The sequence below is a fragment of the Anas acuta genome, chromosome 31 (genome assembly GCF_963932015.1).
Source record: "Anas acuta chromosome 31, bAnaAcu1.1, whole genome shotgun sequence".
NCBI classification, from domain to species: Eukaryota; Metazoa; Chordata; class Aves; order Anseriformes; family Anatidae; genus Anas; species Anas acuta.
The window spans coordinates 710,066-734,780 of record NC_089009.1 but is presented as its reverse complement, the minus strand read 5'-3'; the positions used below and the strand labels follow the sequence as shown (position 1 = coordinate 734,780).

Sequence of the window (24,715 nt, the reverse complement as noted above, 5' to 3'; positions counted from 1 at the left end):
TTCATCTGGGAGCATGGCTTGTGCAAGCAGAACAACCAGCACACAATGTTGTGTAGCTTCCAGTATGATGTCACCAAAGATCAAATGAGAGTGAATGGGGAAGAGTTTGTCCCAGAAGCGTCAGTGCAGAGCGGGGCAGCCCCACAGCTCTCTCCCCATCCCCACCTTGATCCCTGTTCCTTTCAGCCATCCCGGCTGTGTCCCATGCCCAGGGCAGCCCCAGCCCTAGCCAACCCCACTCCTCCATCATGCTGAGGGGCCAGCCCTGGGCTGCTCTGTCCCAATTGCCCACCCTCCCCTGCACATCACATTCACGTTGCCCTGAGGACACTCACCCAGTTCTGCTACTTGTTCCTCTGAAGAAAACAAAACAAAGGGGGGGGGGGGGGGGAGGGGGAAGGGAGAAAAGAAGTGCCAGATCAGAGGGGAGATCTCATTCCATCACTGGACCCCATCGGGTTTTGTTGTGGTGGAGGATACTCACTGCATTCTATATTCTTTCTCACTGTCAAACAAAAGCAAAAAGAATGCATGATAGAAAGGGACAACTTCCCATCCCACACTGCCCACCAATAGGGCCCAAATGCCTTCATTTTGGGGAGGGATGGGCACTCACCCAGCTCTGCAGTTAGATCCTCTGCAAAAGAGAAGCAAAAATACTTGGTGAGAGAGTACAGATTCTCATTACATGAGAAGAACTCATTTACTTTGGGTTTGGGGCCAGACACTCACTCAGTCTTGCAGATTGGTGCGCTAGAAATGAGAAGAAAATCATGGTGAGAGGGAACAGCTTCCCATCCCATTGCGATGACCCCAAATACTTTCAGATGCAGATGGAGACTTACCCAGCCTTGCATTCTTTTCCTCTGCAAAAGAAAGAGAAAAGCAATGCATGATCAGAGGGGAAAGCTTCTCCTGCCATAGCTCCCATTGGAAGACATGAAGTTCTTTCCGTTGGGAAGGGACACTCACCCAGATATGCTTTCAGTTCCACTGCAAAAGGAAAGCAAAGGCAATGCATGATCAGAGGGGACAACTTCTCATCCCATGGCTGCTTCCACGGGAAGACCACAAATTCCTTCATTTTGTGGAGGGACACTCACCCAGCCTTTTATCTTTTTGTACTGGAACAGAAAGGTAAAAGGAATGCATGATCAGAGGGGACAGCTTCTCGTCATATGCCTGCTCCCATGGCTACGCCCCAAAATTTATTCTTCTAGGAAACGGCCAAATGTAACTTTGCTCCCAAAGGTAGGGACCAGACTAATAGTGAGTGAAGTTCATCTGGGAGCATGGCTTGTGCAAGCAGAACAACCAGCACACAATGTTGTGTAGCTTCCAGTGTGATGTCACCAAAGATCAAATGAGAGTGAATGGGGAAGAGTTTGTCCCAGAAGCGTCAGTGCAGAGCCGGAGAGCCCCACAGCTCTCTCCCCATCCCCACCTTGATCCCTGTTCCTTTCAGCCATCCCGGCTGTGTCCCATGCCCAGGGCAGCCCCAGCCCTAGACAACCCCACTCCTCCATCATGCTGAGGGGCCAGCCCTGGGCTGCTCTGTCCCAATTGCCCACCCTCCCCTGCACATCACATTCACGTTGCCCTGAGGACACTCACCCAGTTCTGCTACTTGTTCCTCTGAAGAAAACAAAACAAAGGGGGGGGGGGGGGGGGAGGGGGAAGGGAGAAAAGAAGTGCCAGATCAGAGGGGAGATCTTCTCATTCCATCACTGGACCCCATCGGGTTTTGTTGTGGTGGAGGATACTCACTGCATTCTATATTCTTTCTCACTGTCAAACAAAAGCAAAAAGAATGCATGATAGAAAGGGACAACTTCCCATCCCACACTGCCCACCAATAGGGCCCAAATGCCTTCATTTTGGGGAGGGATGGGCACTCACCCAGCTCTGCAGTTAGATCCTCTGCAAAAGAGAAGCAAAAATACTTGGTGAGAGAGTACAGATTCTCATTACATGAGAAGAACTCATTTACTTTGGGTTTGGGGCCAGACACTCACTCAGTCTTGCAGATTGGTGCGCTAGAAATGAGAAGAAAATCATGGTGAGAGGGAACAGCTTCCCATCCCATTGCGATGACCCCAAATACTTTCAGATGCAGATGGAGACTTACCCAGCCTTGCATTCTTTTCCTCTGCAAAAGAAAGAGAAAAGCAATGCATAATCAGAGGGGAAAGCTTCTCCTGCCGTAGCTCCCATTGGAAGACATGAAGTTCTTTCCGTTGGGGAGGGACACTCACCTCGCTCTGAAGACAGTTCCGCTGCAAAAGGAAAGCAAAGGAAAGCATGATCAGAGGGGACAGCTTCTCGTCATATGCTTGCTCCCATGGCTACGCCCCCAAATTTATTCTTCTAGGAAGTGGCCAAATATAACTTTGCTCCCAAAGGAGGGACCAGACGAATAGTGAGTGAAGTTCATCTGGGAGCATGGCTTGTGCAAGCAGAACAACCAGCACACAATCTTGTGTAGCTTCCAGTATGATGTCACCAAAGATCAAATGAGAGTGAATGGGTACGTATTGAGGACATCCCTGTTCCGGAAGCATCAGTGCAGAGCGGACCAGCCCTGCAGCTCGCTCCGTGTCCCAATCTTGATCCCCCTTTTTTTCAGCCATCCTGGCTATGTGCCATGCCCAGGGCAGCCCCACACTCCCCACTACCCCATCAAGGTGAGGGGCCAACCCAGGGCTCCTCTGTCCCAGTTTCACACCCTCCCCTGAACAATGCCTTTGTGTTGCCCTGAGGACACTCACCCAGCTGTGCTGCTTGTTCCTCTGAAGAAAAAAAAAAAAAGACGGGGAGAGAAAAGAAATGTCTGATGAGAGGGGAGATCTCATTCCATCACTGGACCCCATAGGGTTTTGTTGTGGTGGAGGATACTCACTGAATTCTATATTGTTTCTCACTGTCAAACAAAAGCAAAAAGAATGCATGATAGAAAGAAACAACTTCCCATCCCACATTGCCCTCCAATAGGGCCCAAATTCCTTCATTTGGGAGAGGGACACTCACCCAGCTCTTCAGTTAGATCCTCTGCAAAAGAAAAGCAAAAATACTTGGTGAGAGAGTACAGATTCTCATTACATGATGATTACCCATTTTTCTTGGGTTCAGGGACAGAGACTCACTCAGTCTTGCAGATTGCTGCGCTGCAAATGAGAAGAAAAATGGTATGCTGAGAGGGAACAGCTTCTCATCACATTGCGAAACCTCAAATCCCTTCAGATTTTGATGGAGACTTACCATCCTTTGCACGGTATTCATCTGGAAAAGAAAGAGAAAATCTCTGGAGTGCTCTTTCCCAGCTGCCCACCCTCCCCGAAATAGCACCTTGGCCTTGTCCTGGGGCCCAAGCACATGGACACTCACCCAACTCTACTGCTCGTTCCACTGGAAAAGGAAAGCAAAAGCAAAGCAGGATAAGAAGGGAGAACTTCCCATCTGATTGCTGCTTATGGGAAAACATTGGGTATACGAATGCAGACTTACCTAACTTTCGAACTTTTTTAATGGAAAAGGAAAGAAAAGTCAATGTGTGCCCAGAAGGCAGTGCTTCACATTCCATGGCTACTCCCATAGCTACACCCTTAATTATTCTTCTGAGGTGAGTGTGCACAGAGCACCTACCTCCGAGTCTGGGAGGGACTGGACTAACAGGGAGCAAGGACCACCTTTGAGCAATGCTTGTGCACGTGGACCAGTAAGGACAGACACTTGTGCAGCTCTCTGCACCGTGCCACCAAAACACAAGTGGAAGTGAATGGGGACAGGTGGAGGACGTCCCTGTCCCAGAAGTGTCTGTGCAGAGCGGAGCAGCCCCACAGCTCTCTCCCTGTCCCCATCTTGATCCCTGTTCCTTTCAGCCATCCCGGCCATGTCCCGTGCCCAAGGCAGCCCCACCCCCAACACTCCCCACTCCCACCCCAGGCTCCAGCTGCTCCTCCAGCACCCCCAAGCCACCAGCACACAAGCCCCCAGAGCCCACCCAGACCAGGCCCTCCCTCAGGGACACCACTTCCCCAGGGGCTGGGGGCAGGGACTGCAAGGACTCACCCAGCTCTCGGCTCTGTGCCGCTGAAAAGCAAAGGCGGAGGAACAGGTGGTGAGCAGAGCAGCTTGGTTGCTGGGTGGGAACATGTGCAGGGGGGCTGCGCCTTGCCACCAGCCAAACGCTGCAGCCATGTTCCCTGGCCTACCACCCAAGGCCCCTTGCTCCAGACCCACGCGGGTCCCTGCAGAACACCTCCCCCCGCTCCATCCCTGCGCTGCCAGCTTACCTTGCTTTCGAAAGTGATAAACACCCAGGCCAATGGACACAGCCAAAAGCACCAGGACCAGAGACAGAGCCACTATCAAGGGTTGGGCGTTGTGGAAGAAGGGAGCTGAGAAAAGACACCAGGAAAAGGGCTGTGTTTCCATGCCCGTGGATGAAAAAGCAGGACCCAGACTTCTGCCAGGTCAGGAGAAGTGTGGGGGCCAGGAACACCTCACCCTGGCTGTGCCATTTGTACCTGAGATGTGCAGGGATGATTCCCGTTCCTGCTGCAGGCGGCTGCTCCTGACCACGCAGGACAAAGGCCCCTCCATGCTCCCGGTCACAATGACAGCGCCTTCGATTTCAAACAGCCCCTCATGGTCCTGGGAATGTGTCTGGGAGACCGAGGGCAGGTGCTGCCCGCGAGCATCCCTCCACAGCAGCTGCGGCAATGGGTACCAGCTGGCCGATCCACACAGCACCCGGACGCCTCCGGCCTCGTGGCCCCCCAGGGAGAGGTGGGGGTCAGCGCCTGTGGCTGGGGGAAGAGCGTGTGTCTGGGGCTTGACTTGGGGAGGGATTGAGTTCCAAGGCAAAGACCCCATCTGCTCCCATGCCAGCCACAGCCCAGACCAACCATGGCCCCAGGGATTCTCAGACCTGGCAATCCATGCACCTACCCTCATCCCAGACAACCCTAGCTGGTGCCAGAACCAGAGAACAGGGATGCACATGTACAATGCCAGTGGCCACAAATCACCCAGGAAACCCAGGTGCTGAGCTTCAGCACCTCCAGGCAGCTTCTCTGCACCAAGCTGTGCTGGTTCAAGAAGCCCCGAGACTTCCAGACAATGTCTCACGTCTCCCCCAGCACAAAAAGCAAAACCCAAAAGAGGTCCAGCTGCTCAGAGGTCTCTTCCCTGCTCCAGGCACTGTGTTTGGTAGCATCATAGGCACAGATGAAGGGGCTGCTCAGCAGCCTGTGCCCAGTGCCCTTAAACCATCGTGGGGATAGTCTGCATAGACACCAGTGAAAACTAACAACTATATCCTACCTATGGATCTCTCTTCCCAAATACTACCTCCATTTGCATGACCATATTCCATGGTGTTTAATAGCTGAGACAGGAAAAAGAAACTTAAATTCTCCCCTGGAATTCCCGGTGTATTACCCCAGCCACAAACCTGACACCTCCAGCTCCACCGTTGCTTCATCATAAGTATCGGCATCTTTCACTATGCAGATGTACTGGCCATCATCAGAGGGTCTCAGCCCTGTGATTCGCAAGTCCAGGCTTCCAGCAGAGAGACCATCTCTGAGCAACTCTGTCCTCCCGGCATATGCCCCCATCTGCTCCCCGTACAGGTCCTGTCCATTGCGGTAGTGGTGCACTGTCTCAGACAAATCATTCCGGATCCACCTGACCTCCAAGCTGCGAGCATCACGTTGAGGGGACAAGTGGCAGGGCAGCATGACATCCTGCCCCACGGTGGCAGTGAGAGGCTGGCCTGGTCCCTCCACTCTGAGCTGGGCTGGGCAATGGAGAAGTGCACAGAGAGGCGGTGAGATTTTGCCATTGTAAATTTAGGGTCAGTGAGTGACAAAGGGCGAGCTTTGTGTGAGTTGTTGCATGCTGTGTCCACCTTGTCCTGTTGGATACTGGGCAACAGGAGAGGGAGAGGGAAGATGAGCAGGAGAAGGAGGGGTGGGGGAGTGGGAGCCCTCTCTGCAGCATTCATGCAGGTGAAGAAGAGCCAGAAAGTGCAGCCGAGGCGGCGCCTGGATTGCATGGAAGAACCAAAGGGAAAGCGAAACCGAGAGGGGGCAGAGCTGTGGGCTCAGGTTCCCCCTGTCCCACGGCCGCTCCCCTGCCCCACATCATCAAGTCTGTCAGGACCAGAGGGGAGAACCCCCAGCAGCCCTGCAGGATCCTACCTGAGCCCAGCCGCAGGAGGAGCAGAGTGACGAGGGAAGTCAGGAGGCCCCTGACATGGCCGGTGAGGCTGGGGTGGCTGCAGACCCAGGAGAGCCCCATCTGTGCTGCAGCGGGAGCAGGAGCTGGCATCAGAAGCTGGAGCAGAAGAGAGAGGGGACCGAGGGGCTGCAGACACCACAGGCAGATGGGAAAGGAGTCCCCCTGGGCCCAGGCACAAGGAGACACAGCCAGCAGCGCCTTGGGCAGGGCGCAGAGCCTGTGCTTTTATCAAGGGCTGGGGGACACAGCAGGCAGCCCCCAGAGGTTCTCCTCCAAGGGAGTCCCACCGACAGAGAGGTCCCTCACGGCACCCAGCAGAGCTGCGGAAAGCACAAGGCTACACCCAACTTCCCTAACCTTTGCCCAGTTCCTGCCTGCAATAACCCTCTGGGAGCACCTTTGTCCCTAGGGCAATGGGAGCAAGTTTCCTGGGAGCTCTAGAGGCTTGGCACCACCATCCCATCACAGCTGGGTGCCCTGCCCAATGCCTTCAGCAAGCACAAGGGGCTTGTCCCCAGCAGGAGCCTCACCAGAACACCAGGGAATGCCACTGACTGAGCTCACTGTCTGGGTTATGGGGACTGCAGTCTTTCCCTGATGCTTCGACTCCGCCACTCCTCAATTCACTCTGCTCCTGCTCCTCAGGGGGTCACTCCCATGGGATGCCGTCCTTCCCAAAATGATCCTGCGTGGTCTTTACTGTGGCATCCCAGTGGTCTGCCCTTCCTGCCCGCCTTTTTATGCAGAGGGATGGAGAGTTCTTGTGGTCTAAGGAAAACATCCTTAGAGTCTCCATCTCTCCTCAGCTCCTTTGTCCCATAGGATGGTGTTCCAGGGGATCTCATCCTCTAGGTCTTTCAATAGCTTGGATTTGCTCTTTGGAAATTCAGTGTCCTGCCTTGGCCCTTTGCCAGGCCCACATTCCTGGAGATCACAAACTCAACCATGGCATGGTCACTGCAGCCCAGATTGCCTCCAGTCTTGACCTCTTTAATGAGCTTGTCCACATAGGTGAGCGCCAGGTCAAGTAACTCTTCAGGTCAAGTAACGCTTCAGGTCAAGTAACGCTCCAGGTCAAGTAATGCTTCTCGTTACTTGACGCTCCTCAACGCGCTCTAGGAATCTCCTGGATTGCTTAAAGCCTGCTGTGTAGTTTTCCCAGCAGACATCCAGGTGGTTCAAGTCCCCCATCAGGATGAGAGCGTGTGAGAATGATGCTTCTTGTAGTTGAAGCAAGAAGGCCTCATCCATAGGCTCTCCTTGATCAGGCAGCCTGTAGTAGACTCCGGAAGAACCGTGTTTCTGTGATAGCAATCAGGTCATATTTGTCTAGAATCACAGAATCACAGAATTGTCTAGGTTGGAAGAGACCTCAAGATCATCGAGTCCAACCTCTGACCTAACACTAACAGTCCCCACTAAACCATATCCCTAAGCTCTACATCTAAACGTCTTTTAAAGACTTCCAGGGATGGTGACTCCACCACCTCCCTGGGCAGCCTGTTCCAGTGCCTCACAACCCTTTCGGTAAAGAAGTTCTTCCTAACATCCAACCTAAACCTCCCCTGGCTCAACTTCAGCCCATTCCCCCTTGTCCTGTCACCAGGCATGTGGGAGAACAGACCAACCCCCACCACACTACAGCCTCCTTTAAGGTATCTGTAGAGAGTGATAAGGTCGCCCCTGAGCCGCCTTTTCTCCAGGCTGAACAAGCCCAGCTCCCTCAGCCACTCCTCGTAGGACTTGTTCTCCAGGCCCCTCACCAGCTTCGTTGCCCTTCTCTGGACCCACTCAAGCACCTCGATGTCCTTCTTGTAGCGAGGGGCCCAAAACTGAACACAGTACTCGAGGTGCGGCCTCACCAGAGCCGAGTCCAGGGGGACGATCACCTCCCTAGCCCTGCTGGCCACTCTGCTTCTGATACAAGCCAGGATGCCGTTGGCCTTCTTGGCCACCAGAGCACACTGCTGGCTCATATTCAGCCGACTGTCCACCATCACTCCCAGGTCCTTCGCTGCCTGACAGCTCTCCAACCACTCATCTCCCAGCCTGTAGCTCTGCTTGGGGTTATTGCACCCCAGGTGCAGGACCCGGCACTTGGCCTTGTTAAACTTCATACAGTTGACCTCAGCCCATCGGTGCAGCCTATCCAGATCCTCCTGCAGAGCCTTCCTACCCTCGAGCAGATTTCTTTTTCAAGTCTAATTTCACCTTGGTTTCCAATTCCTCTTGCTTGTTTCCTGTGCTGCGTACATTGGTGTTGAGGCATTTCAGGTGGGCTGTTGGTCGTATTGCATTTCTAGAACCCTTCCTGTTGTATTGGGACAGGTCACGAGAGTTTCCCTGCCGTTACTTAGAGTGATGGTGTTCTCAGCCATGCTTTCTTGCTCGCCCTGCCTGCAAGCACTTCTGTGCAAACTGCCATGCCATGCCCTGACCAACACGCCATGCTCTGTTCACCACGCTCCTGGACTCTTGCTCTCCCTAGGGTTCTGCCTTTATATGACAGAAAGGAGGCTTCTGGATCCTCCCATGCCTCATCAGCTGGCCTCGCGAGGGCTGCTGAGTCCTAGCAGCTCCCTTGGATTCCTCGAATACCCTCGATGAAGGAAAACCCCTGCATGCCTCGATCCCCCACTCTGCTGCAGGACGCATCTGCCCTGGAGCCGATTGCCTCGTCTTCTTTTGTAATGATTTAAAATATTCCCACACTTGGAATTTCCCTGTTCAGAAGTTGACTTATTTAATTACAAGAAGTATTGCTAATTCTTTTACATCGAAATTCATGCTAAATAATTCATGCTTTCACGCACAAAGCCAAATTTATAAATGGAGTTAGGAACGGAGAACTGTAGCCCACAAATAGGGTTTGCAAACTTGAAGCAAAGGCGTGCCTGAAGTCTGAGTGCCCCCACCAGCTGACGCAGGTCTCAGCATGCAGTGAGGTGTACGGGGCAGCCTCTGGAACCACTGCCCCTCATTCTTGCCCTGCTCCTGCAGGACCAAGGAGACGTGAGCCAGGAGTGCAGAAATTTCTTCTCAGAAAGAATGGTTAGGCATTGGAACGGGTTGTCCTGGGAGTTGGTGCAGTCACTGTCCCTGGGGGCGTTTAAGGAAAGTTTGGACGTGGTGCTTAGGGACATGGTTTAGTGGGTAATAGTGGTGGCAGAGAGGTGGTTGGCCCAGATGTGAGAAACAAAGATGTGATTTTGCAGCAGAAGGTGTGTTTTTGCAGTGGAAAATGACACTATCCTTGCATACTTGGAAGGGGTTTTGAAGTCATGACAGTGGCGTAGCAGTGATGACCTTAGAGGTCTTTTCCAACTGTACTGGGTCTGGCTGGGATGTTAACTTTCCCTGCAGCAGCCCATACAGTGCTGTGCTCTGCACTTGGAGCTAGAACAGCAGTGGTATCACACCAGTGTTGTGTCTGCGGCTGAGCAGTGCTGGCACAGCATCGGGACTCTCTGTAACCCTCCTAGGGGGTGGGCAAAAAAGTGAGAGAAGAAACATCACCAGAGCATGCTGACCTAAACCAACCAAAGGGATATTTCATACCGTGTGATGTCACACTCAGCAATAAAAGGTGGAAAAAGGAAGAACAGAGGAGGGGTGGGCTCTCATTGTGAAAACGTCGGTCCTCCTCCCGAACACCGGCTACGTGAGTTGAGGCCCTCTTTCAAGGATGTGGTCAATCATTGCTCATTTGTGGGAAGTAGAGAGTAATTTCTTTCCTCTGCACTTCCACATAGCCTTTATTTGATTTGTTTGTTTGTTTGTTTGTTTGTTTTTCCCATTCCCCCTCCCTTTTCCCCTTTCCTTTTTTCCTTTTTTTTTTTTTTTCCCCTTCAGTTAAATTGCTTAGTTAACAATAACATTTCCTTAATATTTTTTTTTTCCTTTAGTAAAGTTATCCTTACCTCAACCCGTGAGTTGTTCTTTACTTTACTTCTTCCCCTCCTCATGTAGGGAGGGGGAGTGAGACAGCAGTTGTGGTGTTTAGTTGCCAAGCACAGTAAAACCACCACACCAACTTCAATGATTCTTTGATCTAGGGCTGAAGTCTGAGGCCACCTCCTGCCTCTGCTTGGAGGACTTCCAGGAGCTGGTGATGCTTCCTGTGGGCACAGCCTCTGCAGAGGCTGTGTGATGGAGGCTGGAAACTCTTTGGGTGCCCCCAGGGCAGGGAGGGCAATGAACCCAGGTGGGACAAGGGGGTCCCAGGCACCAGCTGGGGAAGTGGGGCAGCTGGAGCTTTGGTTCCTCCTGGCTCTGACTCCCAGGACCAACACCAAGGAGACGGTCTGCTGCAAGACGCCTTCCCAGGCAGGAAAGCCTCAGGACAGAAAGCACCCAGCAAATGCCACTGCCAGACTCCATCTTCCTGTGCAAAACTTTATTTCACAGAATCATAGAATTGTAGAATATCCCGAGTTGGAAGGGACCCATAAGGATCAGCAAGTCCAACTCCTGGCACAGCACAGGTCTGCCCAAAAGTTTAGACCATGGGACTAAGTGCACAGTCCAATCGCTTTTTAAATTCAGGCAGGCTTGGTGCAGTGAGTACTTCCCTGGGGAGTGCGTTCCAGTGTGCAACCACCCTCTTGGTGAAGAACCTCTTCCTGATGTCCAGACTAAACTTCCCCTGCCTCAGCTTAATGCCATTCCCGTGGGTCCTATCACTGTTGTCTACAGAGAATAGGTCACCTGCCTCTCCACTCCCCCTTGCAAGGAAGTTGTAGACCATGATGAGGTCCCCCCTCAGCCTCCTCTTCTTCAGGCTGAACAGGCCCAGTGCACTCAGCCATCTTTGTCGCCCTCCTCTGGACACTCTCCAACAGTTTAAAGTCCTCTTTGTACTGCGGTGCCCAGAACTGCACACAGTACTTGAGCTGAGGCCGCACCAGCGCAGAGCAGAGCGGGACAATCACTTCCCTCAACCGACGAGCAATGCCGTGCTCGATGCACCCCAGGGTACGTTTGCCACAGTTCTGTTGCTGCTGTGCCTTTTTGTGCTCCAGAGGGGGGAACAAAAAGCCCCCACAGGCTGCTCATGCTCAGCACCAGGCACAGAGCAAGGATCAACCCCAACCTAGGAGGCAAAGGCGGCCTGTAATGGCTGGCAGCACACAGTGGCCACATCCCTTGCCCTGGGGTCTGCAAGCAGTGCAAGAAGAGGAGAGAAAAGCATGGAGAGCTGCTGCAGCCCCTGTACTGCCCGCTGGGGCTCAGAGGCAGGGTGAGACGCGTGGGTGCCATCAGGGCTTGTGCCTCAGCACAGGAGTCCTGGGCAGGGCAGAGCCCAGTGGCTGCAAGGGGCCTGGCCCCTGCTTGCAGCATCCCAGCCCTCCTCCAGCAGCAGGGAGGAATAAAGGAGCAGCCCCTGGCCCCACTGTCCCTCATTCCTGTGCTGCTCCTGCAGGACCAAGGAGAGGTGATGCAGGAGTGGCTGGAGAATCACAGGAGCTCCCCTGGGCTGTGGACGTGGTGTGGGGGGTGCTGTCCCTCAGGCACAGCTGAAATCCCTCTGTCCACACCAGAAACCAGGGGCGGATGGGCTTTGTATCGAAGTTGGCTGCTGGGAACTTAAAGATCTCAACGCCGTTGTCAGCGTTGATAAAAGACACCTGCTGCTGGGTACAGTCCAGACAGACCCAGATTCTCGTGGGGATAGAGGACAGGGACAAGGGCGTGCGAGGTAACGTCAGAGATTTGAGTTGCCCTTGTTGGTACCGCACAGCCCAGATCCCTTCTTCAGGAGTCATTTTGTAAAAGCCAGTTCTGGTCACAGAAGCCCAAGCCACCCCCACACCCCACCAAGAATACGTATCCATCTTCCCCTCCACCTCCACCAACCAGCAGTGCCTCCCCTCTTCAAACTCCTCACGTCCCAACACGCAGCACCAACTGTCAAATCTGTCCAGGCTGGAAGGTAACTGCTGCTGTTCACTTTGAAATCTTACTCTCCTGTGGTCCTCTGACAGGACGAGCCGGGGATGAGCCGTGTCCGGATCCAGGGTCACCTTCACTGCAGGGACAGAAGGAGCCAGGCCATCAGAGGCAGAGCTCAGCCCTGGGCAGGCTTTCCCCAGCTCGGGGCCAGGAGCTGCCCCACGGGGCAGGAGATGGTGTGAGGAATGTTTTAACAATTCCAATTCGTGTCCATAAATTCGTGTCCATAAAGAATAATTCTGTTTGAATCCTGTCTGCCTGGGCCCTGCACTGGCAATTTAGTTCTTGAACCACAGATGCAGTGTGCCCCAGTCTCCCCCTCATTCCAGTCAATTTATCAAGTCTTCAGAAAACACTCCTTAAATTTATGAACGTGTTTGCTTTTGTTATTCCTGACTTCTAGTTCTAACAGTTATAGCCTTTTTTCCTGTCTTCTTCGAGATTAACTTAACACTGCTATAGATGTGTCTGTGAATGGCTGGGGAAGAATGTTTTAATTACTCGTGAAGCGTCAAATAAGAAAGCTGTTTGTGTTTGATGTCTGGGAGTTTCAGAACAACTGATAACAACTAGTGACTGTTATGGGATACTATGTGGATCCTTGGTATCTGGCCAGGGGGGGCCAAGAGATTAAGAGGAAGGAAAAAGAAGCTGAAGGACGGTTGGGAGACAAGACCTGCGGAGAGTGTACAGAGAGTGTTCCATAAACTTGGAATAGTGCCGAGTAAGTACAAAGGGTGAGAGGAAGACTACGAGCCTTCAGCATGAAAGACCCCTAGAGACGCCCAGAGGAGACTGATGCGCATGTTCCAGTAGGAGGAACTGGACCCCGGAAGCTAATTATAATAATCTACTTTTTTAGAAGTAGTAATGAATATGTATTAGTCTAGGTGCATAAAAATCAGCTGCTTGATGTAACTGGTGTGCGTCCTGGTGGAGCAGAGACTCCCGGTGCACCCAGCGCTGTTTGCTTACCTCTATTCCTTTATATTCTTTTAATAAATCCTATTTTTTTATTTAATCCTAATTTGAATCCTGAGCCATTTATAACAATGGGGCGCCTCTTGGCTCCTGAACATGCCCCAGCAAGGGAAGGAGAAGCACTACAAAGGGCAACTCAACGCACACCTACCTTTATAGTGAGGCAGCAGAAACTTTCTCCATGCTGGAAGGAGAGGGGAGAGCTGGTCACAGCCCATGGCCAGTGCCCAGTGGGTGTGGGCAGGGTGAGGGGCCAGCCCTGGGCTGCTCTGTCCCAGCTCCCCTGCACATCACCTTGGTGTTGCCCTAGGGCCCAAGCTCAGGGACACTCACCCAGCTCTGCAGCTTTTTTCTCTGAAAAGGAAAGTGAATATAATGCATGATCAGGGGGGAGAGTTGCTCAGCCCATGGCTTCTTTCAAGGGAAGACCCCACTTTCCCTTAGCTAGGGAGGGAAACTCACCAAGCATTGCATGTTCTTTCGCTGCAAAAGAGAGAAAAAAGGAAAACATGATCAGAGATCATAGTTTCTGATCCCGTAGCTCTCACTAAGACATTATATATATAATTATATATATATTTGTTTGTTTGTTTGTTTGTTTGTTTAGAGAGTGAGACTTACCGAGGTCCACAGCTTGTTTCTCTGAAAAACAAAAGAAAAAGGAATTAATGGTCAGAGGAAGAAATTTGTTATCACTTGCAAAAACCCAAATTCCTGCTCTCCCTGGAGTGAGAAAACACAGAAAAGATGAAAAGTGAATGGGGATCGCTAGAATGAGAACAGAGCACCTTGCTCCCAGATTCAGAAGGACAAGACTAACAGGGAGCAAGGACCCAGCTTGGACACGTGGAGGAGTAAGGACAGACACTTGTGCAGCTCTCTGCACCGTGCCACCAAAACACAAGGGGAAGTGAATGGGGATGGATGGAGGATGCCCCTGTCCAGAACTGTCAGTGCAGAGCGGAGCAGCCCCGCAGCTTGCACCCCGTCCCCACCTTGATTCCCGTTCCTTTCAGCCGTCCTGGCCGTGTCCCGTGCCCAGGGCAGCACCAGCCCCAGCACTCCCCACTCCCACCCCAGGCTCCAGCTGCTCCTCCAGCACCCCCGAGCCACCAGCACACAAGCCCCCAGAGCCCACCCAGACCAGGCCCTCCCGCACAGACACCACTTCCCCAGGGGCTGGGAGCAGGGACTGCAAGGATTCACCCAGCTCTCGCCTCTCTGCCACTGAAAAGCAAAGGTGGAGGAAGAGGTGGTGAGCAGAGCAGCTTGGTTGCTGGGTGGGAACATGTGCAGGGGGGCTGCGCCTTGCCACCAGCCCCACGCTGCAGCCATGCTCGCTGGCCTCCCTCCGCTCCATCCCTGCGCTGCCAGCTTACCTTGCATTCGAAAGAGATAAACACCCAGGCCAATGGACACAGCCAAAAACACGAGGACCAGGACCAGAACCACTATCAAGGGCTGGGCGTTTATGAAAAAGGGAGCTGAGAAAAAGCACCAGGAAAAGGGCTGTGTTTACATGCACGTGGATGGAAGAGCAAGACCCAGACTTCTCCCGGCTCAGGAGAAGTGCGGGGGCCAGGAACACCTCACCCTGGCTGTGCCATTTGTACCTGCGATGTGCAGGGATGATTCCCGCTCCTGCTGGAGGCGGCTGCTCCTGACCATGCAGGACAAGGGTCCCTCCACGCTACCGGTCACGATGACGGCGCCTTCGATTTCAAACAGCCCCTCCTGGTCTTGGGAATGTGTCTGGGAGACCGAGGGCAGGTGCTGCCCACGAGCATCCCTCCACAGCAGCTGCGGCAGCGGGTACCAGCCGGCCGATCGACACAGCACCCGGACGCCTCCGGCCTCGTAGCCCCCCAGGGAGAGGTGGGGGTCAGCGCCTGTGGCTGAGGGAAGAGCGCGTGGCTGGGGCTTGACTTGGGGAGGGATTGAGTTCCAAGGCAAAGACCCCATCTGCTCCCATGCCAGCCACAGCCCAGACCAACCATGGCCCCAGGGATTCTCAGACCTGGCAATCCATGCACCCACCCTCATCCCAGACAACCCCAGCTGGTGCCAGAACCAGAGAACTGGGATGCACATGTACAATGCCAGTGGCCACAAATCACCCAGGAAACCCAGGTGCTGAGCTTCAGCACCTCCAGGCAGCTTCTCTGCACCAAGCTGTGCTGGTTCAAGAAGCCCCGAGACTTCCAGACAATGTCTCACGTCTCCCCCAGCATGAAAAGCAAAACCCAAAAGAGGTCCAGCTGCTCAGAGGTCTCTTCCCTGCTCCAGGCACTGTGTTTGGTAGCATCATAGGCACAGATGAAGGGGCTGCTCAGCAGCCTGTGCCCAGTGCCCTTAAACCATCATGGGAATGGTCTGCATAGACACCAGTGAAAACTAACAACTATATCCTACCTATGGATCTCTCTTCCCAAATACTACCTCCATTTGCATGTCCATATTCCATGCTGTTTAATAGCTGAGATAGGAAAAAGAAACTTAAATTCTCCCCTGGAATTCCCGGTGTATTACCCCAGCCACAAACCTGACAACTCCAGATCCACTGTTGCTTCATCATAAGCATCAGCATTTTTCACAGTGCAGAAATACTGGCCATCATCTGAGGGTCTCAGCCCTGTGATTCGCAAGTCCAGGCTTCCAGCAGAGAGACCATCTCTGAGCAACTCTGTCCTCCCGGCATATGCCCCCATCTGCTCCCTGTACAGGTCCTCTCCATTGCGGTAGTGGTGCACTGTCTCAGAGATATGGTCCCGGATCCACCTGACGTCCAAGCTGCGAGCATCCCGTTGAGGAGACAAGTGGCAGGGCAGCACGACATCCTGCCCCACGGTGGCAGTGACAGGCTGGCCTGGTCCCTCCACTCTGAGCTGGGCTGGGCAATGGAGAAGGGCACAGAGAGGAGGTGAAATTTTGCTATAGGGGCAGTGAGTGACAAAGGGTGAGCTGTGCATGAGTTGGTGCGTGCTGCGTCCCCCGTGTGCCATGGGAAACCACCGGGTAAACAGGAGAGGGAGAGGGAGGACGTGCAGGAGAAGGAGGTGTGCTGGGAGTGGGAGCCCTCTCTGCAGCATTCAGGCAGGTGAAGGAGACACAGAAAGGGCAGTCAAGGCAGCACCCATATTGTGTGAAAGAACCAAAGGGAAAGTGAAACCCAACGGGGACCAAGCTGTGGGCTCGGGTCCCCCCTGCCCCACGGCCACTCCCCTGCCCCATAGCAGAATGTCTGTCAGGCCCAGGGGGAGAGCCCCCAGCAGCCCCGCAGGATCCTACCTGAGCCCAGCTGGAGGAGGAGCAGAGTGACGAGGGAAGTCAGGAGGCCCCTGGCATGGCCGGTGAGGCTGGGGTGGCAGCAGCCCCAGGGGAGCCCCATCTGTGCTTTAGTGGGAGCAGGAGCTGGGGGCAGAAGCTGGAGCAGAAGAGAGATGGGACCAAGGGGTTACAGGCACTGCAGGCGGATGGGGAAGGAGTCCCCTTGGGCTCAGACACAAAGAGGCACAGCCAGCAGTGCCTTGGGCAGGGCGCAGAGCCTGCGCTTATCACAGGCTGGGGGACACAGCAGGTGGCCCCTGGGGGTTCTTCTCCAAGGGAGCCCCACCAAGATAGACACACACACCCAGCAGAGCTGCAGAACACAGATTACTACACACAACTTTCCCAACCTTTGCCCAGTTCCTGGCTGCAATAACACACTGGGAGCAGCTCTGCCCCTGGAGCAATAGGGGCAAGTGTCTGGGGAGCTCTGCAGGGCTGGCACCACCATCCCATCACAGGCGGATGCCCAGTCCACCTCCTTCAGCCAGGACGAGGGGCTTGTCCCCAGCAAGAGCCTCTCCAGACCTCCAGGGAAAGACAATGTCTGAGCTCGTTCATCTCCACCCATCTAAGACAGAATCAAACAGTGAGGACTTCGACAATGTGGAGGTGCATAATGTCATCTTGAGAACTCTCCAAATTCTATCTTAAGGGTCTTTGGTCTTGGAATTTAAGCTGTCAGACATTACCCCAGTTTCCAAGAAGGGCAGCAAAGAAGACCCTGGGAATTACTGGTCTGTCAGCCTCATGGCAGTGCCTGGTAAAGTTACAGAGATTGCTCTGGGAGTGAGTGAAAAATAGCTGAGGGACAACGCGGTCACAGGTCACAGCATATATGGATTCAAGAGGGGAAAGTCCAGTTCAACAAAATTAATTTCGTTTTTATGATAAGGTCAGCCTCCTAGTTGACTAAAAGGAGCTAGACAAGGTGAACTTCTTGGATTTCAGTAAAGTATTCGTCTTGGCCTCTGACCACAGTCAGCTGGACTTAATGTCCAGCATAGACCCACATAAATGCACAATACGATGGGTGAACAATTGGCTGAGGGGTCAGGCTCCGAGGGTTCTGCTAAAAGAGGCAACATCAGGCAGGCAGCCAGTCATGAGTGGGGCTCTGCAGGGCTCCTTTTTGGGGCCAGGTCTTTTCAGTGGTCCCATAAATGACCTGGATGCGGGACTGCAAGGAAACCTGAGTGAGTTTGTGGCTGACACTGAACTGGGAGGAGCTGCTGGATCTGTCGAAGGTGGAGAGGCCTTGCAGAGGGATGTGGCCAAAGGGAAGAGATGGGCAGCCACCTCCTGCGGGAAGATTAACAAGAGCAAGTGCCGGGCCCTGTCCCTGGGCAGGGGCAGCCCCAGCTGTACGGACAGCGTGGGGTGAGAGAGGCTGTAGAGCAGCCCCCAGAACAGGAGCTGGGGGTTGTGGCCGACGGCAAGTTGGATGTGAGCCAACTGCGGGCCCTGGCAGCCCAAAGGGCCAAGCATGCCCTGGGGTGCCTCAGGCACGGCACTGCTGGCCGGCCGAGGGAAGGGATCATCCCGCTCTGCTCGGCCTGCTGCAGCCTTGCCTCGAGCACTGCGTGCAGCTGTGGGCACTGCAGCAGACGAAGGGCGTGAAACTGTGCGAGAGCCTCCAAGGGAGGGCTACGAGGACGGCAAAGGCTGTGCAGGGCAAGGCGTGTGAGGAGCGGCTGAAGGCGCTTGGCTTGTTGAGCCCAGAGCAGAGGAGACGCAGGGGAGGCAGCCCATTGCAGGATCAGTTTGGGAAGGATGGCATCCTGTGGGAGTGACCCCACATGGAGCAGGGGCAGAGAGTGACCAAGAAGGAGCGCTGGAGGAAAACCATCAGGGACTGAACGCAGCCCTCGTTCCCCTGTGCCCCTCAGGGGGGAGAAGGTGAAAGAAGGTAGATATGGGGAAGGTGTTTTGGGTGCCTTTCCTTTTTTTCTCACTTCTCCAGGCTGTTGGTAATACACCATAAATTTTATTATCTCTCTACTCTGCGTCTGTTTTGCCTGTCACGATAATTTTTGACTGAGCTCCCCATCCTTATCTCAACCGTTGAGCCCTTGGCACTGTATTTTCTCCACCTTTCCCTGGCTCTGACTCTCAGGACCAACACCAAGGAGACGGTCTGCTGCAAGACGCCTTCCCAGGCAGCAAAGCCTCAGGACAGAAAGCACCCAGCAAATGCCACTGCCAGACTCCATCTTCCTGTACAAAACTTTATTTTACACAGTCCTGCTGCTGCTGCATCTTGCATAGATGTGCTCCAGAGGAGGGAACAAAGAGCCCCCACAGGCTGCTCATGCTCAGCACCAGGCACAGAGCAAAGATCAACCCTGAACTAGGAGGCAAAGGTGGCCTGCACTGGCCAGCAGCACACGGTGACCACATCCCTTGCCCTGGGGTCTGCAAGCAGTGCAAGCAGAGGGGAGAGGAGCGTGGAGAGCTGCTGCAGCCCCTGTGCTGCCCGCTGGGGCTCAGAGGCAGGGTGAGAGCCGCGGGTGCAATCAGGGCTTGTGCCCCAGCACAGGAGCCACGTGCAGGGCAGAGCCCAGGGGCTGCAAGGGGTCTGTCCCCTGCTTGCAGCATCCCAGCCCTCCTCCAGCAGCAGGGAGGAACACGGGGCAGCCCCTGACCCCACTGCCCCTCATTCCTGTGCTGCTCCTGCAGGGCCAAGGAGAGGTGATGCAGGAGTGTCTGGAGAAGGGCAGGAGCCCCCCGGGGCTGGGGACAGGGTCTGGAGGGTGCTGTCCCTCAGGCACAGCTGAATTCCCTCTGTCCCCAGACAGAACCAGGGGCGGATGCTCTCCCCATTGAAGGAGGCTGCTGTGAAAGTGAAGATCTCGACCCCATTGTCAGCGTTGATAAAAGACACCTGCTGCTGGGTACAGTCCAGACAGACCCAGATCCTTGTGGGGACAGGGGACAGGGGTAAGTGGATTTGAGATGTGAGAGGCATGAGCTGCCCTTGTTGGTACCGCACAGCCCATATCCCATTTTGGGGGTAAATCTTCTCCTTTTTGTTCACAGATGCCCTGGTCACCCCCACAGCCCAGCAGGATTCATTTTCCAACTCCCCCTCCATCTCCACCTCCCAGCAGTGCCTCCCCTCTCTGAACTCCTCATGGCCTAGCACGCAGCATGGATACTTGAATCTGTCCTGACTGTTATGCACCTGCTGGCTTTTACTTTCTCGTCTCACACTCCTGTGGTCCTCTGACACGATGAGCTCCGGATGAGCCGTGTGCGGGTCCAGGGTAACCTTCACTGCAGGGACAGAAGGAGCCAGGCCATCAGGGGCAGAGCTCAGCCCTGGGCAGGCTTTCCCCAGCTCGAGGCCAGGAGCTGCCCCATGGGGCAGGAGATGGGGCACCTCTTGGCTCCTGAACATGCCCCAGCAAGGGCAGGAGAAGCACTGCAGAGGGCAACCCAATGCACACTTACCTGTATTTTGAGGCAGCAAACATTTTCTCCATGCTGGAAGGAGAGGGGAGAGCTGGTCACAGCCCATGGCCAGTGCCCAGTGGGTGTGGGCAGGGTGAGGGGCCAGCCTAGGGCTGCTCTGTGCAAGCTGCCCGCCCTCCCCTGCACATCACCTTGGAAATGTCATGCAGCCCAAGGGCAGGGACACTCACCCAGCTCTGCAGCTTTTTTCTCTGAAAAGGAAAGTGAATATAAGGCACGATCAGGGGGGAGAGTTGCTCAGCCCATGGTAGACCCGAACACATCCAATGACTGGGAAAATACTGCCTTGCTCTGAGGTGGGACCAGACAAATATTCATTGTGGTGAGCTTTGTACAATGCTCTTGTAAGTCAAAATGTAAAGGCCAGACACTAGTGCAGCTTTTATCTCTGTGGCACTGAAGCCATTACGGAAGTGAGGAATGGATTGTTGGAGATAGTCCCTGTCCCAGAAGTGTCAGTGCAGAGTGGGGCAGCCCCGCAGCTCACTCCCCGTCTCCACCTTGATCCCCGTTCCTTTCAGACATCCCAGCCGTGTCCCGTGCCCAGGGCAGCCCCAGCCCCAGCACTCCCCACTCCCACCCCAGGCTCCAGCTGCTCCTGCAGCACCCACGAGCCACCAGCACACAAGCCCCCAGGGCCCACCCAGACCAGTTTCAGACCCTCCCTCAGGGACACCACTTCCCCAGGGGCTGGGGGCAGGGACTGCAAGGACTCACCCAGCTCTCGGCTCTGTGCCGCTGAAAAGCAAAGGCGGAGGAACAGGTGGTGAGCAGAGCAGCTTGGTTGCTGGGTGGGAACATGTGCAGGGGGGCTGCACCTTGCCACCAGCCCCACGCTGCAGCCATGCTCCCTGGCCTCCCACCCAAGAGCATCCTAAGGACTTTGGGATCCCCAGGAGAACATTCCCTTCCTCTTCCTATGCACCTCCCTGGGCCAGGACTCAGCCCCGCTCCAGACCCAGGGGGGTCCCTGCAGAACACCTCCCTCGACTCCATCCCTGCGCTGCCAGCTTACCTTGCTTTCGAAAGAGATAAACACTGAGGCCAATGAACACCACAAATAGCACGATGACCAGAATCAGAGCCACTATCAAGGGTTGGGCGTTGTGGAAGAAGGGAGCTGAGAAAAGCACAAGGAAAAGGGCTGTGTTTACGTACCCACAGGTGGAAGAGCAAGACCCAGACTTCTCCTGGGTCAGGTCAAGTGCAGGGGCCAGGAACACCTCACCCTGTCTGTGCCATTTGTACCTGCAATATGTAGGGAATATTTCCACTCCTGCTGGAGATGGCTGCTCCTGACCACGCAGGACAAGGGCCCCTCCACGCTCCCGGTCACGATGACGGCGCCTTCGATTTCAAAGAGCCCCTCCTGGTCCTGGGAATGTGTCTGGGGGTCCGAGGACAGATGCTGCCCGCGAGCATCCCTCCACAGCAGCTGCGGCAGTGGGTACCAGCCAGCCGATTGACACAGCACCCGGACGCCTCCGGCCTCGTAGCCCCTCAGGGAGAGGTGGGAGTCAGCGCCTGTGGCTGGGGGAAGAGCCCATGGCTGGGGCTTGACTTGGGGAGGGATTGAGTTCCAAGGCAAAGACTGCTCCCATGCCAAACACAGTCCAGCTCAGCCCAGCCACAACACCAGAGGCCCTGGGACTGGGGAATCCATGAACCCATTCTCACCTGAAAAAGACCCTGACCTTTGCCGGTACCAGAGAGCAGGGCTGCACAATGCCAGTAGCCCCAAATCATTTAGAAAACCCAGGTGCTAAGCTTCATCACCTTCAGGCAGCTTCTCTGCACCAAGCCATGCTGTTTCAAGAAGCCCCAAGACTTCCAGACAATGTCTCACGTCCCCCCCAGGATAAAAAAAAAAAAAAAAAAAAAAAAGCAGAGGTCAAAGGACTCTTCCCTGCTCCAGGCTTTTTCATGTTTCCCAAGGTTTGGCATGGAAGCTCCATGGAAGGAGCTGCTCAGCAGCCTGTGCCCAGTGCCCTCAGAACATCATGGGGATGGAGTTCAAAGAGGCCACTGAGACTGAATAAAACCGTCTCATTGTTTCTCAATGAAAAGCCTACAAGGGCACGCATAAGCTCGTTCCTGGACACGCTCTGACATACTAAATATTAGAAGCCCCATCAGACTCAAGACCTTGAAAGGCCTTGTCAATGACTGTGTGGATGGGACAGACGACTGAGCCGATACACAAATCCAGGTACACCTGCACCATCTCCTTGAAGCATCACTTTAACCACTAACCTGACATCTCCAGATCCACTGTTGCTTTGTCATAAACATCAGCATCTTTCACTATGCAGATGTACTGGCCATCATCTGAGGGTCTCAGCCCCGTGATTCGCAAGTCCAGGCTTCCAGCAGAGAGACCATCTCTGAGCAACTCTGTTCTCCCGGCATATGCCCCCATCTGCTCCCCGTACAGGTCCTCTCCATTGCGGTAGTGGTGCACTGTCTCAGAGAACTCATCCCGGATCCACCTGACCTCCAAGCTGCGAGCATCACGTTGAGGGGACAAGTAACAACGCAGCACGACATCCTGCCCCACGGTGGCGGTGAGAGGATAGTCTGGTCCCACCACTCTGAGCTGGGCTGGGCAATGGAGAAGGGCACAGAGAGGTGGCGAGATTTTGCCATTGTAAATTTAGGGGATGTGAGTGACAAAGGGCGAGCTGTGTGTGAGTTGGTGCATGCTGCGTCCCCTGTCTCCCATGAGAAACCACTGGGGAAAGAGGAGAGGGAGAGGGAGGACATGCAGGAGAAGGAGGTGTGCTGGGAGTTGGAGCCCTCTCTGCAGCGTTCGGGCAGGCGATGAAGAGCCAGAAAGGGCAGTCAAGGCAGCACCCATATTGTGTGAAAGAACCAAAGGGAAAGTGAAACCCAACGGGGGCTGAGCTGTGGTCTCGGGTCCCCACTGCCCCACGGCCACTCCCCTGCCCCACAGCAGCAAGTCTGCATGCACAGGGGAGAGAGCCCCCAGCAGCCCCGCAGGATCCTACCTGAGCCCAGCTGGAGGAGGAGCAGAGTGACGAGGGAAGTCAGGAGGCCCTTGGCATGGCCGGTGAGGCTGGGGATTCCGCAGCCCCAGGGGAGCCCCATCTGTGCTGCAGCAGGAGCAGGAGCTAAGGGCAGAAGCTGGAGCAGAAGAGAGAGAGGACCGAGGGGCTGCAGGCACTGCAGGCGGATGAGGAAGGAGTTCCCTTGGGCCCAGGCACAAGGAGCCACAGCCAGCAGCTCCTTTGGCAGGGTGCAGAGCCTGTGCTTATCATGGGGGATACAGCAGGTGGCCCCCAGGGGTTCTTCTCCAAGGGAGCCCCACCAAGATAGACATCCCTAACCGCACCCAGTATAGCTGCAGAAAGCACAAGGCAGCACTCAACTTCCCCAACCTTCGCCCACTTCTGTGCTCCTCCTGCTAGCAGCTTTGCCTCTGGGCAAGCAGGGGAAATGGTATCTCCCCTCCCATTGTTCCTCTGTTGAGCCATTTTTAAACTCTTTTTTTTAAAACTTTTTCTTAGTTTTAGGTGGAGCTTGAGTGGCTCTAGCCATAGGTACCTTCATTATGATTAATATGGAAATTTCTTCTTAACGGTTTAGGCTTAGAGAAATTCAGAGTACGTGCACAGTGAGGGGTGGTCACACCTTGGAGCCTTTGGGATGGAGGTGCCTTTTGGCATTATAAAGGGCTAATTATGACCAAATCTCATACAGAGGACATGATCTTGACAGAAAATGGAAAACTTCCAGCTCAGGGCTATGCAGTTTATCAGTTTGGATCAGGGCCAGCTATGCAAGTTTATCACTCCCAAAGTACTATTCAGGTCCCCATTCCTGCGGTGATACCACAGAGCCTGGTCATGGTGTCTCCACCACACTACACCCTGCGTGCCATTTCTCTTAAAGCCATCACACCAAGCCCCTGGAGCTGCCAGTATGGAGGGCTGCAGGTCAGGTAGCCATAGGGACTCTCATGGAACAGATTCCTTGCACTTCTGCCACATTGCACCTGGAAAGTTTCCACACCATAAAAAGACTCCTTTCCAAACAAATTACACTTTTTCAAAGCCTTTGTCCTGCTTTACACATTTGCTCCTGCACTTCACTGGCCTGCTCAGATTCCAATTTTGGTGTGCTCAAGAATCCTTGTCTCTTTGCTTTTCCACCCTTCCCATGCAGAGTCCAAAGAATAATGTCAGCTGGACAAGAAGGCAGAATGATGGATATGGACAGCAAGGGAGAAAAATGCAAAGGGACCTTGCCCAGGTGATGTGCAAGGCAACATCACATTCTCCCCCCTGGTGCAAGCAGAGGGGAGAAGAGCGTGGAGAGCTGCTTCAGCCCGTTTTGCCTGCTCGAGCCCAGAGGTAGGGTAAGACCTGTAGGTGGCAGCAGAGTTTGTGCCCTGGAGCATTTCAACCCCTGAGCATCCCAGTTCTGAAGTATACAATTCTTGGAGCACTGCAGTCCCAGAGCATCCCGATCCTGGAGCATGCAGGTCCCATAGCATCCCAGTTCTGAAGCATCCAACCACCAGTGCATCCTCACTGCCCCCTACAGTAGCCACCCTCTGGCTGAAATCCAGATCGCACTGGGTTGTTCCGCTATGCCAGGTCAAGTTGCCCTTTCCATTTAAGGTAAGGAGTTTCCAATATAATGATTTAAAACATTTCCATGCTGGGAATTTCCATGTTCAGCAGTTATTTATTTAATTACAAGGAGTATTACC

The 24,715-nt window shown here is 54.2% G+C and overlaps 4 protein-coding genes across 7 annotated transcripts in view; 1 reads left to right on the top strand and 3 right to left on the bottom strand.

Annotated features, from left to right (window-relative positions):
* Window positions 1–5,744, bottom strand: part of LOC137846263 (uncharacterized) — a 44,161-nt gene extending 38,417 nt beyond the window's left edge. Inside the window, exons 1-5 of one of the 2 annotated variants that reach the window (XM_068664129.1) lie at window positions 3,385–3,994; window positions 3,259–3,279; window positions 3,144–3,164; window positions 3,028–3,048; window positions 1,003–1,788 (exon numbers count right to left, since the gene is read on the bottom strand). In XM_068664129.1, the coding sequence (XP_068520230.1) occupies window positions 1,700–1,788; window positions 3,028–3,048; window positions 3,144–3,164; window positions 3,259–3,279; window positions 3,385–3,592 (360 nt within the window). In that variant the 5' untranslated portion in view covers window positions 3,593–3,994 and the 3' untranslated portion in view covers window positions 1,003–1,699. Of the gene's footprint in view, window positions 1–1,002; window positions 1,789–3,027; window positions 3,049–3,143; window positions 3,165–3,258; window positions 4,398–4,526; window positions 4,809–5,455 lie in introns of those variants that run through there. The other variant, XR_011090435.1, reaches the window with a different exon arrangement.
* LOC137846204 (butyrophilin subfamily 3 member A1-like) overlaps window positions 1–24,715 on the top strand; it is a 228,584-nt gene that overhangs the window by 176,211 nt on the left and 27,658 nt on the right. The window lies entirely within an intron of this gene.
* Window positions 5,653–13,959, bottom strand: LOC137846301 (butyrophilin subfamily 1 member A1-like). Its single transcript, XM_068664240.1, has 6 exons — window positions 13,801–13,959; window positions 13,642–13,662; window positions 13,513–13,533; window positions 13,331–13,363; window positions 6,207–12,274; window positions 5,653–5,803 (listed from the first exon to the last, which is right to left on the bottom strand). The coding sequence occupies exons 2-5, from the start codon at window positions 13,646–13,648 to the stop codon at window positions 11,646–11,648; spliced, it is 690 nt and encodes a 229-aa protein (XP_068520341.1). The 5' UTR covers window positions 13,649–13,662; window positions 13,801–13,959; the 3' UTR covers window positions 5,653–5,803; window positions 6,207–11,645.
* Window positions 13,888–24,072, bottom strand: LOC137846221 (butyrophilin subfamily 3 member A2-like). 3 transcript variants are annotated; one of them, XM_068664025.1, is made up of 8 exons: window positions 22,989–24,072; window positions 22,234–22,581; window positions 21,229–21,510; window positions 20,996–21,100; window positions 20,698–20,718; window positions 20,151–20,171; window positions 19,960–19,992; window positions 16,563–19,782 (listed from the first exon to the last, which is right to left on the bottom strand). In XM_068664025.1, exons 1-8 carry the CDS (start codon window positions 23,086–23,088, stop codon window positions 19,163–19,165), a joined length of 1,530 nt encoding a protein of 509 aa, XP_068520126.1. In that variant the 5' UTR covers window positions 23,089–24,072; the 3' UTR covers window positions 16,563–19,162. The 3 variants fall into 3 exon arrangements, with proteins under 3 accessions (XP_068520128.1, XP_068520127.1, XP_068520126.1); XM_068664027.1 differs by lacking the exons at window positions 16,563–19,782; window positions 19,960–19,992; window positions 20,151–20,171; ... (1 more) ...; window positions 20,996–21,100; window positions 21,229–21,510 and adding exons at window positions 13,888–14,663; window positions 14,793–15,074 and having other exon boundaries at window positions 22,989–24,015; XM_068664026.1 differs by lacking the exons at window positions 19,960–19,992; window positions 20,151–20,171; window positions 20,698–20,718; ... (2 more) ...; window positions 22,234–22,581; window positions 22,989–24,072 and adding exons at window positions 13,966–14,663; window positions 14,793–15,074; window positions 15,722–16,069 and having other exon boundaries at window positions 16,468–16,710.

Coding starts and splice junctions, on each gene's coding strand:
- LOC137846221 (XM_068664025.1), bottom strand. CDS start 23,088: ATGGGGCTCCCCTGGGGCTGCGGAATCCCCAGCCTCACCGGCCATGCC. Junction 21,511..22,233: donor AGTGGATCTGGAGATGTCAG/GTTAGTGGTTAA, acceptor CTCTTCCCCCAG/CCACAGGCGCTGACTCCCAC. Junction 19,993..20,150: donor GAAAAAAGCTGCAGAGCTGG/GTGAGTGTCCCT, acceptor CTCTCCTTCCAG/CATGGAGAAAATGTTTGCTG.
- LOC137846301 (XM_068664240.1), bottom strand. Junction 13,364..13,512: donor GAAAAAAGCTGCAGAGCTGG/GTGAGTGTCCCT, acceptor CTCTCCTTCCAG/CATGGAGAAAGTTTCTGCTG. Junction 12,275..13,330: donor TCTGCTGCCTCACTATAAAG/GTAGGTGTGCGT, acceptor CTGTCCCTGCAG/TGAAGGTGACCCTGGATCCG.